The sequence below is a fragment of the Microtus ochrogaster genome, chromosome 5 (assembly GCF_000317375.1).
Source record: "Microtus ochrogaster isolate Prairie Vole_2 chromosome 5, MicOch1.0, whole genome shotgun sequence".
NCBI lineage: Eukaryota > Metazoa > Chordata > Mammalia > Rodentia > Cricetidae > Microtus > Microtus ochrogaster.
In genome coordinates this window covers 76,503,184-76,521,066 of record NC_022012.1, presented here as the reverse complement: position 1 = coordinate 76,521,066, position 17,883 = coordinate 76,503,184, and the positions used below count along the sequence as shown (strand labels likewise).

General features: G+C 43.4%; 1 protein-coding gene across 5 annotated transcripts in view; it reads right to left on the bottom strand.

The window, feature by feature from the left end:
• Nucleotides 1-17,883, bottom strand: part of Map2k5 (mitogen-activated protein kinase kinase 5) — a 237,834-nt gene that overhangs the window by 108,051 nt on the left and 111,900 nt on the right. For all 5 annotated transcript variants that reach the window (XM_005347788.2, XM_026778922.1, XM_026778920.1 and 2 more), the window contains 2 exons: nt 5,895-5,968; nt 4,922-4,972 (listed from right to left, as the gene is read on the bottom strand). In XM_005347788.2, the coding sequence (XP_005347845.1) occupies nt 4,922-4,972; nt 5,895-5,968 (125 nt within the window). The remainder of the gene's footprint in view (nt 1-4,921; nt 4,973-5,894; nt 5,969-17,883) is intronic.

The window sequence follows — 17,883 nt, the reverse complement described above, 5'->3', positions numbered from 1 at the left end:
CCCTCCCTCCTTCCCTCTCTCTCTCCCTCCCTCTCCCTCCCCCCTCTCTCTGTCTCTCTCTCACATACACATACACACACTCTCAAAGACACATACACATTCACAGATACACATTCTCACATATACTCAGACACTCTCACACATATATACAGACACACACACGGATACACACACTTACACACACTCACACACTCACACACACTCTCACAGACACACATTCTCTCGCACACACAATTTAAACAACAAAGAACTCATGATGGTGCGCATTCTGAAACCCTCTAGCCTTGTTGAAGAATACAATCAAATGCTGTCTCCCCCCATCCTTTTTCCGCTTCCTCTCTCTGACTTTTCTATCCTCAAGCTGTGCTTTTCTCTAGAATACAGAGAAAATAAACAGAGAAGTGGCACTCCCACACAAAACATCTGGGTGGGCTGGACGGTGAAATTAAACACATTTGCTTCAGTTGCCCACTGAGCTACCAAAACAAATACAAACCGAGAACTGAAAATAAAACACAGAAAACTGAACTAAAAGAGAAAAAATATATAAAGAGTGAAGTCATTCACAAATATCAGGTGGCAATAAGAGATGTACTTAAGACAAGGTTCTGGCTACCTCCAGATGGAGAAATTATTACAGCGTGCAGCAAAACAAGATGCCTGGTGGAGGCGAAGCAAACGTAGGCAGCAAGCTCCGAGGCCCAACCTACAACGCACAAGACAGACTCAGGCTTGGGCACTGAGATGAGCCTCACGAATGTAGAGTTAGGATATGATGGCCTGAGGGTGCAGCCACAGTGGCATGCCCTGTCCTCTCCCCTCAAGTATGATATGAAAGAAGTTAAAGCCTACCACCAGGTACTGTATTGTTGACAGAGTGCTACAGTCAAAGGCTGGCTGCTGTTACTGCCTCACCTGACAGCTGCCAACAGTGCAGCAAGCTGTATAATAAGGACAGTACAGCTCTTGTCTCAAGTACCTCTCTCTGTGTGACTAAGCCAAGAGTACATAAAACCAAACAAACAAACAAATCCTGGCCAGTTTCTGACTATGCCCCCAGAGCTGAAGCTACAGAGGTTCTTCAAGGCAGCACTGTTAAACTGGCACACTCCACTCCCTGCAGCTTCTGCCTGTGACTGGGCGTTTAGCCAGGAGCCATATTTAGTTAACGGATTCCAGGACTGTATATGGCACAACACTCCTGGGTGTGACTGGCAGGAGCATGAAGACATCAAGGTACATATTTTATCTCTTCTGAATAGGGAGTTGCTCTTCAGTCAGGTTGCTCAGAAAAATATCAAACTCAGGGCACAAACCCAGGCTAGCATGCTCTCTACACATGTACTGGGGTGACGAGCTTCCTTTGAGGTGGGCAAGGCCACACCCCCACACAGCAAAATGGTCAGGCACGGTCAGGTAGCAGGACTGCAGACAGAACTTTCAGATCACTAATAATTCCCTCTGTGTCCAACACGCTACCAGGTCCAATAAGGCCTTTAAGAAAGATGCAGTTTGTTTTATGTGCATGTATGTGTATGTGCATGTGTGTGTATGTGCAGGTGCCCATGGAGGCCAGATGTCCTGGAACTGAAGGTACAGGTAGCTTTGAGCTACCTGATGTGGGAATTGCCAACCAAACCTGGGGCTTCTGCAGAGCAGTGATGCTATAACCACTGAGCCATCTCCCGTGTGTGTGTGTGTGTGTGTGTGTGTGTGTGTGTGTGTCTGGGGACCGTGCACATCCATTGTCCTCTTTGAAACATGTATCCTAAGTCTGTGTGCATCTGCTGTACCCCCCACCATTCCATCGGGATCTTCTTCATGCTGCCTTGACTATTTTCTTTTCTTTGTCCACCTTGGAGGTTTGACCATCACAAAGACTCTGGTATTCGCTGGGCACTCCCATGTGGCATTTCTCTGTTGAGGACATTGCATTTTATCCTCCCACAAGGCTGTGGTACATATACATTGTATACAGAGGATGACACTGGGTGTCCTCCTCTAGTGTTCTCTATCTTACTCCACTGACAAAGTAGTTTTTGTCCCCAACTTGTAGCTCGTGTGTGCCCCAGCCCCAGAAACCTTCCTGTCTCTACCTCCCAGTGCTGGGGTTACGAGCATAAGGGAAAGCAGCCCAGCTTGTACATGAGAGCTTAGATCCAAACTCTGGTCTTCATACTTGTGCTTAAGCGTTCCCACTTGCTGAGCCTTTCCCTGAGTCTCCACTGGCACAGTACTCTAGCCCACGTTCCTCTTTAAAAACAGCAGCATGAAGATCAAGCAGGTTTGTAAGTACCTTCTGTATACCCCATTACAACTATACACTATAGCCGTGTTAATTTCTATGCATATACTTGGTACAACCAGACTCAATTACGCCACTTTCAGTGGTGCCATATATGAGGGCGTCTTTCCAATGTCACCTGTGCCTCCTCTAGATTCACAGCATGGAGCGTCTTCAGTGGAGACCAGTTCATGTAGCTGAAGGTACTTGACATGTGTTCTGCTGGCATATACTAGGGGCCGGAAAACGTCTGTTTTTTTTTTTTTTTCCTGTGAAAGGGCCAGCCTGGAAACAGTTTTCACTTAGAGGGATGTATGCAACTGTACAACTCAGCTGAGCTCAGCTGCTACCATGGTGCTACTAACGTCACATCCAGCCCTAAACTAACACCCTCACCACTTCCAGTAAAACTGTACTCACAGAACAGACCTGGGCTGGGCATGGGGGTGCATGCTTTAACCCCAGCACCTAGGATGTAGAGGCAGGCAGATCTCTGAGTTCAAGACCAGTCAGAGCTTCACAGAGAGACCTTATCTTGACAACAAACAAAAATTTTAAAATAATAAATATTATAAATAAATAATAAAAACAAATAAACAAATCAAGAAAAAAACAAAGAACAAGTGAACAAACAAAACAGAGGCCCAGGAGCTATAGTTTGGTAACATTCAGCACGGAATCTCACATGATAGTCAAAACTACAGACCATAAGAGCTAAAACAGGACACAGCAGGGGTTTATATGAAGCTGAAGAGCCCAGGCCTTCTCCCAAGGGACCAGCAACAGGGACAGCAGTTGGGTCAATGTATCCACTTGCATAAAAGGAGGGTCCTTTTCACACTCCCCCAGCCTAGGCTCTGGCAGGCACCTGGCCAACCAGCGCCTAAGAAAGGGAGCAGAGCTGCAGCTCTTCCCTTCCTCTCTCGCTTTCATGGCTTCTTCCCTGGGCATCTCAGCTTTCTGCAGCCTGAACTACAAAGCTGATGACTAGAATTCATTCACCCAAGAAACAAAGCAATTTTAGCTTTGCCGGTCCGAGCTAACGTTTCATAATTTTAATCCTCACACTTTCAATTAACATATGGACGCATCACATTCATCCATAAACAAAAAGGGAAAAAAGTAATTTCTTTAATGTACACCTGGGAAAGACAACTGTAATCTGGATTTGTAGCTCAGATGTGATGCAATTTAATTATCAGAGCAATTTAAAGCTAGCGAGAAGAGGACGGGCAGTGGTGAAGTTGTTTCATGGATTGCGTCTTTTCCTTCCGCGTCAAGCTTTCCTAGTCGTAGCGGCTGACATTCAGAGGGCTTTGCTCCCTGGAAGAGGGACTTAGCAGCTTCTTTCACCCTGAGGGAGTCACGGAGGACTCTAACTTTTAAAAAGCAGACACGATAACTTTCATAACTGATCTACTTTTTCCACATTTAATTAGAGAAAAAGCAAAATGTGAATTTTCTTTAAAATATGAAAACCGAAATAAACTATTTCAACCATCTGACAGAAAATGAAATGCTTTGTATTGTTCTGAGAATAACAAGCTGTAGACCCAGGTTCTGCTCCATCAAGGATCCTATAAAAATGATAACACATGAACAAAAAATACTGAAAATAAGGTCTTTGGTTCTGGACTGGCAAAATGCTTCTGCAGGTAAGGGCACCAGCTTCTGAGCCTGACATCCTGAGCTGGACCCTTAGGACCCTCATGGTAGATGGAGATATCCGCATCTGCATGACACCCTTCAATAAGTAAATAAAAATATAATACATTTAAAAATATTAATGGTATATACTCATACTAAAATCTTTTAAGTGTGTGATATCAACAAAGCTCCTTAACCTGAGAGGGATTACTTACATAAATCTGGAACCATAACAGTAAAAATCAATTCTAAACATTGAAATAAAAACCAGACTCTAGAGGGAAAGGAAGGAAGTGGGGAGGGGTGAAAATAAAAAACAAACAAACAAATCAAAGACTCTAAAAATGAGACCAGAAAAGCATTCTCCTTGGCTCCCCCCACTCTCACCAACTCTTGAAGGGATTAAGAAAACCAACAAACTCAAGACTTTTATAGCCACAAATAACTTCTCTTGTTTCAAATGGTAAGAAAAAGAAATGGAACAACTTATCTTTTGATATCTGCACGAATTTAACAATTAAGAAAAAACACAGAGCTATACCCTGTAGAGAAAACTAAGCGCATAACATCGGGAGATCCGTAGGTAAAGACTGTTGGTGAGACGAGGGCCTGGCCTCAGAACAAACAACCAAGGTTACTGACTCGTGCCTTGGTATATATTAGGGTTTACTAGGATTAATGAAATAAGTGGTGTGGAGAAGTAGCCGATATGCTGTCAAGTGCAATTCTTCTGTAGGGTTAAACTTTAAAACTCAGCAATTTCACACTTGAACCACCCAGGTAAGTCAAGGAGTCAGGTAAGTTGATAGCCCAACCACAAAGCCTTGCATGCTCTCAAAAGACTTGAAAACTGACGAGGGCCTGGATTGACTTTGTAACTTAGGACTTACTAGTTGGAAGCAGTGGAATTAATTTAAGGATTATACATTTCCATGTACATAAAGATAAAGACATTGGCTTTAAATGTTATTTTTGCATAAGTTTACTTACTGCCATATAAGCATTTGTTCCAACATACGTCTTGGCTATAGAATTCACCAGCTATGAGACAAAACGGTCTGTTAGAACAATATAAAGATAATGTGGAAATAAAATGGGCAATTATTCCCCATTTAACCTACAATCAGCACTCCTATAAATCAACTAAAAATTATGTAAAAGGGAACAAATTCATCCACAAAGGCATTAAAAATGATTAAATCTCTCTTTTCTTTTGGATGTGATTTCCAATTTAAACAAGCACAGCATTACGGTTTATAGCAGATAACCTTAAACAATTCACTTAAGCGTGATGCTCAGCGCTTTAGTGCCCCAAACCCGCCTGAAATAAAAAGTCAATTTGAAGTAGAATCTGAACACCCTCATCTTTCCGTCAGATGGCTCGAGAAGTGAATGGAGCCCCATGCGTTGCCAGGACGAGATGAACTAAAGAGGCTGGAGGGATAACAGACTTTGACAACTCATAATGCGAAGATGACCTTCGCTTTGGTCCTCGTGTTTGGATGGGAGGAAAGGTGGCTGCGATTCAAATCAACATTGCAGCACGCGTATGGGTCACCATCACTGGGGGGTCTCAGGGGAGGCCCAAAATGGAAATTAATTAAAATTGGTGCTGCACATTGTGATGGCCCTCCACCATTGTTGCTCCCAATATTAATTTTTATTGTGGGCCAGTTGGGCTCCCCAGGCACGGCTCCCTCGCTGTCCTCCCTTTTGTCTGGCCAGAGCGCTTTCATAGCCAAGCTGCATAGCAATGAAGTTTGCTATTCGTAAGTAGTAATTACAACATCAGCAGTTTTTACTGTCATTAAACAATGAACAATCATATTCTGATGAAGGAAACTCGCTCAGAGATTAAAAATGAATAACGCGTGCCCAGCGATGAGCAGGCGCATAGGTCCTGTTTGTCTGGAAGCTAGGTGCTTTTCAATCCACAGGGCAGTGGAAGAGAGAAAAGACCTACCTGCGTGCTAACGCCGAAGTCACACAGCTTGACCTGTCCGCCTGTGTTTACAAGCATGTTGGAGGGCTTCACATCTAAAAGGGATCAGAAAGCTGCAGTGACTAACTGCACACCGACACTGCTTGTTTATAAAAGTACACACGTGCACCATGTAACACTGCAGAGATGGTATGCTAGGCCTACCCAAACGCCAATCACAAACGTATAACAAAGCTTTTCTCTGGAAGCAGAAGGTCAGACGCTATTCAAATGGAAGCCCATTCAAACCTTGACTTTCATCAATACGAAATACCCCTATCACCCTAGCCCTCTCTCTTGAAAAAGAGCAGCTAGGTAAGAAAAAAATGCAACCTTTTTCATGTATATTCACAAAAAGAGTTTGTTTACACTGTGTGTGTATCCACTAAGTTGGGGCGCCCATCTAAGAAGTAGTAAAGTCAAAGGAAAAGGGGTGAGGGGGGACAAGAACAAAAACAAACCCACCCACAAATCACTGGTAACAGGTCCTAGTTGAGGGGAACAATGAGAACAGGACACATGACCATTACCTGTGCTTTGGTGACAAATGCTATTTCAGCTAACACTCAGATATTGACCTGAAGATGCATGTGCACATACGGATGCACACACGAACCTTCTTTCTTTATCCTTCCCCTTCCCAATGTCATTTTTGACTACTGTTACAGCTAAGAAAAGAACTGACGTAGCTTTGCCAAGGCAGTCAGTTGGTAAATAATGAGACAAAGGGTCCCTGTGAGCATCACCAGTGACAACAGGAAGCCTTCTCTGTTGTGACCTTCAGGGAGGTCACAAAACCACCCAAGAAAGACAAGAGCACACAGCTTTTGATGGAACAAACAGCATGTGCTTAACACTTCATCTTGAATGGTAAAAGCAGTCTAACATAGGCAGCTAGGTATAGCCAATATCCTTGACGAACCTAAAAGTAAGAAGCTGATAGTTTTGATAAAATATTTAAAAAATAATTCTGCAGATGAATTAATCTTCCTTAATCTTTTAGCCTGCAGTAGGATATCCCACCAAATTACCTTGCAAAGAGTGTATATTTAACTCAAGTTTCAAGTTCCAACTCTGAAACTGACAGCTTATGGGCCCTACTTAGAGTGCAAGAGGCAGCGAAGAGGGGATTTCTTACATATTAGCTTATTCAGTATTGCCTGACTCCATGGAAGCAGGAACCTGAGTCTCGTCTACCGACGGCCTCAAACCCCAGTCCCTGAAGATGGACAGGCAGGGATCAGCGATCGGCAAATGTTCAATGGAAGGAGAAGGCAGAACAAACAGAAGCCATGAACTCATAGGATGATTCTTATGTGGATGTGTCTGTTTCAGTGGGAAGGGCATAACTGTGGAAGCTGTCTCTGTGGTCTGTCCTTCAAGTGGACTGCATTATAATGGAAGCTGAGATGAGGAAGAATTCTTTGGGTTTAAGTTGTAGAAAGGCTGCTTGTTTGTTCCTTACTGTTCAGACCCGAAATAACCACACAGAAACTGTAGTAATTAAATCACTGCTTGGTCAATTACTTAAGCGTATTGCTAGCTAGCTCTTACATCTAGAATTAACCCATCTCTATATTTTATATTTTACCACAAGGCTCATGGCCTATAATATGTCTGTCTCTGGCAGCTCCATGGCTTCTCCTTGACTTTAGCCTTCTTTCTCCCAGCATTCAGTTTAGTTTTCCCTACCTAGCTCTGTTCTACCCTATCAAGTCAAGGCAGTTTCTTTACTAACCAATGGTATTCACAGCATACAGAGGGGAATTCCATATCACCTCCCCTTTTCTGTTTAAATGAAAAAGAAGGTTTTAACTTTAACATATTAAAATTACATATAAGCCGGGCAGTGGTGGCACACGCCTTTAATCCCAGCACTCGGGAGGCAGAGGCAGGAGGATCTTTGTGAGTTTGAGACCAGCCTGGTCTACAAGAGCTAGTTCCAGGACAGGCTCCAAAGCTACAGAGAAACCCTGTCTCAAAAAAACAAAGAATAAATAAATAAATAAACAAAAATAAAATAAAATTACATATAACAAGGCAGGTTTCAAGCAACAATTACAGTTACAACATTTATATCTACTTTATCTTTTATCATAACTAAGGAAAACTATCGATTCTTTAACCCCATCAAAGACTTCAGAAGGATATAATATTACCTAAGAAAACAATAAGTTCATTGTAAGCAACTTCCAAAACTCTAGAATTGACAGAGACATCTCACTGCCTGGACAGTCACCCAAAGTTGTTCTGTACTGTTGGAGCATCCATCTTCAGCCTACAGGCCCATAATGTCCGGCAGACTTTTCCATGAAGCAGGAAATTTCAAAGACAGTTCTGCCTGTATTGGTAGTTTGTCACTTTTTTTCCATGCCCTGCACAATGTCTGGCAGACTCTTTTATGAAGCAGGAACCCCAAAGGACGGTCTCACCTTTAGGCAAGTTCAGTAGTCATTTCTCTGTGGGTCCTGCATGTCCAGATAACACAGCATACCATCAAGCAGTCCAGGCAAGAGTAGTTTCTTGCCCAAATGGCTAACCGTCTCCATAAGGTATGTCTCACTGTCATGAAAAGTCCTAAAGTTTTAAACATTGTAAATGCCATATTCTGTAGTCTTTGAAAGGTTCAAAGAATGCCTATCCATCTGAAATACATATCTCTGTACATCTAGAAAACCTAACTAACATGACTACGAGCTTGACTATCATGGATGACTATTAACCTATATTTTTATTAATTATACATTACATTTTAAAATGAGCTACATAAACACAACACCTTAAGCAAGAGCAGAAATACACACACATACACATACACACACAAAAATATAAATTGACCTTAAATTTCAGTAAACCAAGATCCATGCTAATGCAAATCTCTATAGCACACAGGTTGGCATAAGCACTTGCCAACTAGCTCCTAACCTCTCTTTTTCCATGATTCCCTTCTTACAGCACTACCATTTTAACCCTTAAGTATGACACTGATCACATCATCTCTCTCCTTAAAGATGAGGTTAAATATATTCCTTGGCACATTTTCCCTCTCCAAGAATAGAGTTGTGTGTATGTATGTGTGTGCGTGCACACACACACCTGTTTAGCTACTGTTTGTTGTTAAGACAAAGTCTTGCAGTGTTGCCTGGGCTGGACTCTATTTGTCCTAGTTTGTTTTCTCTTGCTGTGATAAACACCATAACCAAAAGCAGCCTGGAGAGGAAAGGTTTTACTTCATCCTACAGCTTACAATCCATCATTGAGGGAAGCCAGGGCAGCAGCTCAAGCAGAAATTTGAAGGCAGGACAGAAGCAAAAACCATAGGGGAATGCTACTTATTGGCTTGCTCACCTTGGCTTACCCAGTCTACTTATATAATCCAAGATTACCTGACCAGGGGTGGCACTGCCTACAGTGGACTGAGCCCTCCCACATCAATCAATCGAGAATGACTGCCTACAAGACAATCTGATGGAGTCATTTTCTCCACTGAGGCTGCCTCTTCCTAGATGACGCGAGGTTGTGTCACACTGACAACAAACCAAACAGAAACACCAGTCAGCACACTTGTGGTCCTCCAGCCTCAGCCTCCTAAGTGCTCAGATTATAGTAAGCATCAGCACACCTGGTTCCATGTTGAACTTTCAAGCGAGCCTCAGCAGCCAGTAGGACATGGCATAGCCAGCCAGAGAGGCCAAGTCACCCCTTGCTGAACTGAAGTTCATCTTAAATTCTACTTACCCTGGCTTCATTTTGCAAATCAGATGCTTATTATATCAGCTTAGAATATTTTAAATTCGGATGATCTACTGTCTTACATTTTGAAGTCAGATCTAATTTGGCTACCACAAGTCCCTGCCTCCCTGCTGCACTAACCTCTCAAGCCACCATGACTTCCCTTGAGTTTCTACAGCATTGGCTGACGCTTGCTTCAGACTGGGCATGTCACAGCTCACTAGCTGTTTACTGCACTAGTGCCATCACCGCAAGAGATAAATTCACAGGCTTGGGAGACGCTGCACACATCTCCATACCTGTCCCCTTTGCACACACATTGTGATTCCATACATAAGTCAATGGATTCAGGTGGAGACAAAACTGTGCTTCTGTCTATTTGAACATGTACAAACTTGCAAGGGGACTTTGGACTTGGTTTGTAACATTTTAGCTTCTAGGTCTGCAGGGAGATAATAGTTACTTTGTTAGAATTGAAAAACTATAAGAATTAGCCGAGACAGTGGATAAAACATTGCTTCTAAAACTGTCAATGCTATAACTCAAAGTAGAAAATAATTTCCAAAGCACAGTAAGTAGAATTTATAAAAACAACTTAATGTTAAGAAAACCTTCTTGCGAGACCAGTGTCTACATTCCTCCAGGGGCTACTGAGCCAATTGGCCCCTTCTACAATTTGTGTTCAACACAACAAAGCAATTCTTTAAGACCTAAGATTCTTTAAGGCCAGCGTTGCCTATCCTCTCTCTGTCCAAAACTACCAAGCGCTTCCCAAGTCAACCAGAAACACAAGGTCCTCCCTTTAGTCTCCAGGGCTGGGTATAAGCTGATGCCTCCTCTGTACCTCCTGTCCACTCCCCCCCCTCCCCCCGCTCATCTGCCAGCCATGCTCCTGCTCAGTGGCTCCTAAGCCTAGAATGCTCTGCCCCCTCACTCATGCATAGCTAACTCCTTCATTATCCTTAAATTCCTGCTTAAGTGTTACTGTGTAATGCAGGCTCACAAGCCAAGCTCCTTTCCCTTTCCCCTGGTTTAATTCTCTCTTTAAGCTTTAGCATTAGTGACGTCCTGTATCTTTATCTACACTTCCTGTTCCACTGCTCGGGAAGGAAAGCTCCATGAATGTACACTTCTCATTCCACGTCTGGAGTGGTGTTTGGTTGACATGGGAGACATCTGTTGAAGCTATGGTGAACGAATGATGGCCTGCTCAGCTGGAAGACACAAGCATTTGGCCAAAGGCAGTGCATCTTTGACTCAACAGAACCTTGTTTTAGAATGGGTACACTCCTAAAAGAGAGTCTTCATTGGGAGACAAGTCTGCAGTTATTTAAAAATGCTCACACAACAAAGGCTTACTGCTACTCCACCATGTAAAGACACGTGAGAAACATGAGTCAGCTCCCTCCCCCACCTCCCGAGTCTCTGAAGGTTACCCACAGCTATCCAAGAGCTGCTGCTACTTCCCAAAAGACTGCTCAGGAGACAAAGCACAGCCGTGCCATCCCTGCCGTTTCCCTTCTGGACAAACAGGATGATTCTTATAAAGACAGTGAGTCATGTAACTAAATGGCTCCCAAGCCTGGCAGTGCTGTTAAAACCTGATGCTTTCTGGGCTCCATCTCAGACAGACTAATTCAGAAACCAGTTCACTAGAGTCTGGATTCAAGCCAGCGCCAGCACAGAGGAAAGACCAAAGGAACCCACTTTTCTTTGCTTATGAGTAAAACATCTGCAAAGTTAAGAATATATCAAGAATTGTTTTATTTCACATTCATCTTTGGAGTCCCATGATTCATTTTTTAAAAACCAGTTTCATTGTAACCATTTTGCAGGTTGTTGGAGAGTCAGACAAATGTATCTACCAGGTGACCATAACTGAGATGGGATACATTTCCATCACCCCTAAGGTGGACAGTGTTCTGCTGCAGCCCACGCTGCCCTGACCTTCAGCCTTGGGCAACCACTGAGTGACTCCTGTCATGACCAGTGTGCCAGTCCTCACACGTTATAATTCCCAAATGTGCTGTCAGATTTGCTTCAAGAGCCGGATGACTGGTGTTCAGGTACACATCTGTCATTATACTCAGAGACTCTTTGTTACTCCTAAATATATATTTTTCATTTTAATTCTTTGAGAATTTTATAATAAATACAATGTATTTTGATCATATCATTTCCTCTACTCCCTTCCACCTCTCCCTAGACTCCCCCCCCCCTTTTTTAAACATTGACTCCTATTCATGCTGCCTGTAGGTGCATGGCTGCAGGGCGATCACTGAAGCCTGGAGCATGAACAAGCTACTGGGGCCATACCACTGAAGAAAACTGGTCCCCCAATTGCCAGTAGCTCCTCAGCTGGAGGTGGGGCCTTGTGAGCCCTTCTATCCGTGCTGGGATCTTGACAGGCCACCACTGTGAGTGGTGCTCATGGGTGCAGTGCCGTGCACGGTGTGCGAGTGTCTGTGTGCATCCGTGTAAACTTTCTGGAGCTGGGTCTTTCCTTTTACCATGTGGGTCCCAGTGATCAAAGTCAGGTCGTAAGGCTTGGCAGCAAGTGCTTTTATCCTCTGAGCCATTTCACTGAGCCCTCATTTAAGAATTTCCTTTTAGCCCCTTACCCATTGTTTTGGCCTTACATCACAAGCCAACTCAACCCTTTTAGCTGTTCTCAACCTTCCTAGTGCTGCAACTGTTTAACACAGTTCCTCGTGCTGTGGTGACCCCAATAAAATCATTTTCGTTGCTACTTCATAAATAATTTTTTATTGTTATGAAATGTAATAAAAATATCTGATATGCGGGATGGTGTTAGGTGACCTCCATGAAACGGTCATTCGATACTCCCCAAAAGGGGGGTCTCAACCCACACGTCGCGAGCCACTGCTTTAAAGCTAAAAGGGATACAGCTTATAGCTGTATTACATTACATTAGGGCTTCAGTTGTCAAATTAAACTAAATTTGGATTCAAGTGACAGAATTTGAAAGTGGACCCCTTTAAATGTTGGCCAAGAAGAGGTCCCTCGATTTTAGTTCTCCTTTATGCTGTGGATAATATCCACCTTATGGCTGAGCTACCAACAAGTCTAGTATATAGTCACTGCCCTTACTACATAAGCTTTCATATCAAACATGGAAATTCTACAACCTCTCAGGAAGAGCTCCAGAAATCTTGAGATCATTTTCTGTTTTTGAAAAATCTATAGACATCTGACTGTGTATAAAGATTACTTTAGAGGAGACAGCTATATCCACGTTTATTTTAATGTCAAGTTATGGGAAACAGAAGCAACAGAAGGCTCGCAGCTTTTCCTCCAGTTCAAGACAAATCCTGGCTTGCTTTCAGTAAGCAAAGCACAGAAAAGATGAGTTGCTAAACTGACTGATTATAAAACAGGAACATCAGGGCAGATGTTAAGTCATTTTGGTTTAATCAGGTCATTAATTATTAGGGTTTATCAATTAGTTTTATTGAAGGCAGGGGAGCTTAAATGAATGGTAGGGCATTGATTTTAACTGAGGCATCTTCTCAAAGAAAATATAAACGAGGAGAGGGAAGCCTGGAATTACGGGTTTGCTTCATACCTCTGAAGAAGGTGATGCTTGTGTTAGTGCCATGTGTAATCTTTAATAAGAAAGAAATCTAAGTCCACACCCCTTTAGCATTAAGCACGAGATGTCGTTTGCTTGTGTTCCCTGCTTCAAAGACTGGTTCCCAAAAAGTCGCTATCGTGCTGGCAAAGTGAGATAAAGGTGAACGCACAGTGGCTCATTTGAATGCCCAGAGTTCTAGATCACTTGTTATAGGCTTTTATAGCAAACAGTGCAGATCCTGTGCTCAGATCCTCTTAGGGGAAGCAGGGGGATTCTATGCATAGCGGCCGATGGACTTCACCAAGATCTGCTAGTCAGCCCTGAACATGGACTGCACCAAACTCGTCATTCAACCTCAGCACTCAGTCTCACTGACTCCTCAGACCACCCTGAACTCTCACTGGCAACTTTCTGAGAGCAGGAAGATCAGCTATCAGCCCGACTGTGCAGATACTTTATTGTATCTGGATATATCCTCAGGTCTCATCTCCCCATAGTGACAGAACTGCTGTGGGACTTTCAGGGAGACTGCGCTGAGCACTGCCTGCCATAGAGCTAAGTGCTCAACGCATAATGTAGAGTCTGTGAGCCGATGTTCCCAACACTCGGAGCCACTATACACATCGTGAGCTTCTGGCGAGGAACTGGCCATGACAACTCCCACTCCAGGCAGCTGCTGTCCCACTGGGACCACAGGAGTCACAATTATCTGGGCACACCATGTATCTCTTGCCTGTTTCCCTAGTCCCTCAGTGTGACTTCCCAGTGAGCTGGATGTTTTCACGATGACGCCATAAATGTGATCTGCGGGAGCGCCACACGGACGGTGGGTGGCTCTCAGCACTTCTGACCTATAATGGGAAGTGCTATCCAAAACAGGAAGAATGTAAGAGTTCACAAATGGTGTCTTGGATCATGTTGAGGACCACACCAGGCTCTGCCCCTCCACCAACACAGATGTCTATAAGTGAATAAAAACTAACGTGTCTTTAAAAATTAAACATAAGCCATAAGGTTAAGAAGTCAGGTAGCCTCAACTATTCAGAAACCCGACGTAGGAGGATGGTGAGAGCCTAGGAATTTAAATCCAGCCTGGGTAATTGTGAGGTCCTGTATCAAATAAATGACCATAAAACTTCATGGTCACAATGCTACCCTGTCTTTAGCAAAGCATGAAACCCCAGGTAGTAACACTGACTGCATACTGTCCAGCAATGGTAAAATGACAAGTTCTTAAACTCTGAGACTGTCTGAATAGCTGTGATTATAGATATCTAAAATCAGATACTAATTCCACTCTCTGGTGTCTGTTCGATAACACGAAACAGAATCTTACAAAGCCATATGAATGCTGCACAGGACAATACATGCCTATAATCTTAGCACTTGGGAGGCTATGGCAGGTGTTCTGTCTCAAGTTTGCTGCCAGCCTGAGCTACATAACGAGTACTGGGCTAGCCAGGGCTACGTGCTAAGAACCTACCTTAAAAATAAAAATGACCAAATAAACAAATGAAAAAATAAAGACATGTATACAAACAGCAGCAGCATTATTCCTAACAGTCCCAAACAATATACAATTACAAATATCTCTCCTTCCACTGGTAAATGGACAGATAAACTACGTTATACATGTATAACAGTATTCTAGTATTCTGCAATAAAAAGGATGGATAGTTGACAAATGCTGCAGCACAGATCAACCTGAGAAAATGTGAGCAAGGCCCAGCGGATCATATCATATGTTCTACTTACCTATAGAAGAAGCGAATCTATACAGTCTGAAAATACACTAGTGTTCCCTAGAGCGTGGGACAGGGCTTGGGATGGAGGGGGACAAGAACTGGAGAGACAAGCAGAGCTGGGGCAGGAACTGACTGTGAATGGCTATGGAGACTTTTTTTTCCCCTAGGGTGATGGAATATTCCAGAATTAGATTAAAGCAATAGTTACATAATAGTATAAAATTATTTACCTAATTTTTAATCATATCCTTAAAATGGGGGCCTTTCTTAGTGTATAAACGATATATCAATAGTTATTTAAAAAAACAGCCTCAAAACACAACTTATCAGAAGTAGAACTATTTCCCAGAAAACTGGCTGATAATCCAGTTTTGCAGACACTTTCCCTTTGGGAAATGTAAGAGCCACCACTCAACCCCCCTTAATTGCATATTACAGTACGATGGCTACTTCCTTTTAAAAGCTGGTATGCATTTTTTAAAAAGGGCCTGGGTCACCACAATGATTATTATTTATTAGTATTTTTTAAAAGGTACTAATTTTAAAGTGTCATTTTACATACACGAGATTCCCCCAAATGACCAAGGCTATGCCTACGAAACACAAAATCAACTGGTTCAAACATGAAAGCGCAGTCAGGCGACCATGGCCGCCTCAGTAACCTCCCGTAACTGTTCCGACTGATTTTCAGGATGGTCTGATTTTTTTCTCCTTCCACTGAATTGACCAAATTGACTGTGGAAATTGGTATCATGTCGACAGGACTCATGTTGCCGCCCATAACTGCCTCACACAGGAAACTGGATCTTTACACAGGCGGCATCAACTAGCCATTATAGGAGCTGTACAAGCAGCAGTAAACTGGGGCCTGCTCATCAAGGCTGAGTCCAAACCAGTGCTGGCTGCAGCTCCGCCCCAAACACCATGAGGGGTCAGGGCTTAGCTGTGGGCCTAAGGGTGGCTACAGACACAGGGACTAAAAAGGTGACTTCTGGTCAGAGCAGTTTTGGGGGAAACTGACTCTGGACAGAGTGTGTGCTTTTGTCAGAAAAGAGGGCCACACAGACAGGCGGCGACCTCTGTGTGAGCTGCTCACCACAGGTGTTGGTGATGGCATTTGCTACTCCCTTTTGATCTCTAGTGTGTTTACAATATTGACTTGCTTGGTCTTTCAGGGGTGAGGCGCACTGGGTGAGGTAGTTTGAAAGTAATTGTCTCCCAGAAGCCTAAGGGAAAGGCACTATTTAGGTGTGGCCTTGTTGGAAAAGTCTATCAGCTTCTCCAGGACCATGTTTGCCTGCATGTCACCATGTCCCACCATGATGATAATGAACTAAACCTCTGAAACTCTAAGCCAGTCCCAGTTAAATGTTTTCCTTTATAAGAGGTGCTGTGGTCGTGGTGTCTCTTCACAGCAACAGAAACCCTCGCTAAGAGAGTGGGTTATTTTAAAAGCAGTTACGGAACAATTCTTTTTATTTATATTTATTTCTCTTATGTATGCGTGCAAGAGCACAGGAGAGCATATGCCACAGGGCACCTGTGGAAGTCAGAAGTAAGTTCCCTCCTTCCACCCTGAGGGTCCCAAGTATCAAAACTCAGGCCATCCAGCATGGTGGAAGCCCCTTTACCCACTGAACCATCTCATCAGCATACACGATAGAATTTGTTTTGTTTTTCGAGACAGGGTTTCTCTGTAGCTTTTGGGGCCTATCCTGGAATTAGTCTTTGTAGACCAGGCTGGCCTTGAACTCACAGAAATCTGCCTGCCTCTGCCTCACGAGTGCTGGGATTAAAGGTGTGACCCACCACTGCTCAGCTATGATTGAATTCTTAAGGAAACAGCGTTAGTTGTAAAATGTGCCACACAGCTCTGCTGCGAGACCATGTTAGAACATAACTAAACTTTTCTTTGCTGTCATCCCTCCCTAAAACTAGTCTCCATTCATCAGGCCCCGGGGGACACATGGAGTAGGTCTCCATTCTCAGAACCTCACCCAGCCCTGAACCAGAACTCTTCAGCAATATTCCTACATTGAGCTTAATTGTCTTATGAGAAGATAACAATCGATATATCCCTTAGTTATTTCTTAGGGACCGTACCCTAGTGAGTGAGAACAGCAGGTACGATTCTATACAGTCTGTGGTGAAACTGTATCACAGAGCCATCTGCACACAACAGGAATGCACCTAGGTGAAAAACCACACCACAATATCAAAGTTCCTCTCTATCATAGAATAAAGGGTGGGCAGCCAGGCATTCTAGCAAAAGCCCTACATAAAATTAAGCAGCACAATTAGCTATGGTATGGTAAGTGAGTCTCAGGACTCAGCTTGTAGGAGGCACAATATACGGCTTTCCCTTCTTGCCGAGCACTAGACTTTTGCAAGGCTAATATGAAGGGCACAGGCTTGCACCCCTCAACCCCCTTTTCCTTCACACTTTATTTATTGCTGGTTTTGTGGTGCTAAAGCTCAAACCCAGAGCCTTGCACAAGCAAGGCAAATCTCTATTACTAAACTAGATCTTCCACCTGCTTCCCCTAATTCCTTCATAGTAAAAAAAAAAAGGTTTTTTTCTAAAGTTATGAATCTCAGTTCTCACCTGTAGTCTACACATATCCTGGTCCACACATGGGGAACACTAACCGTGGAAGAATGGACTTCTGGGAGTCTGAAAACTACATTCTCCCCTCACTCTGAAAAGTGATGCTTAGTCTAAGACATCACGGGATGAAGAGTCAGAACTATTAATGCTCCTTAGGAGGAGAAACAGATGAAGATGTGGGATGCAGAATAAATGATGTGGAGCAGCACACACTGGCAAACCCTTTCAAGGAAGAGACGATGACTACAGCAGACAACACTAGGCACTGCTGTGTGCTAACCTGGGCTGCAT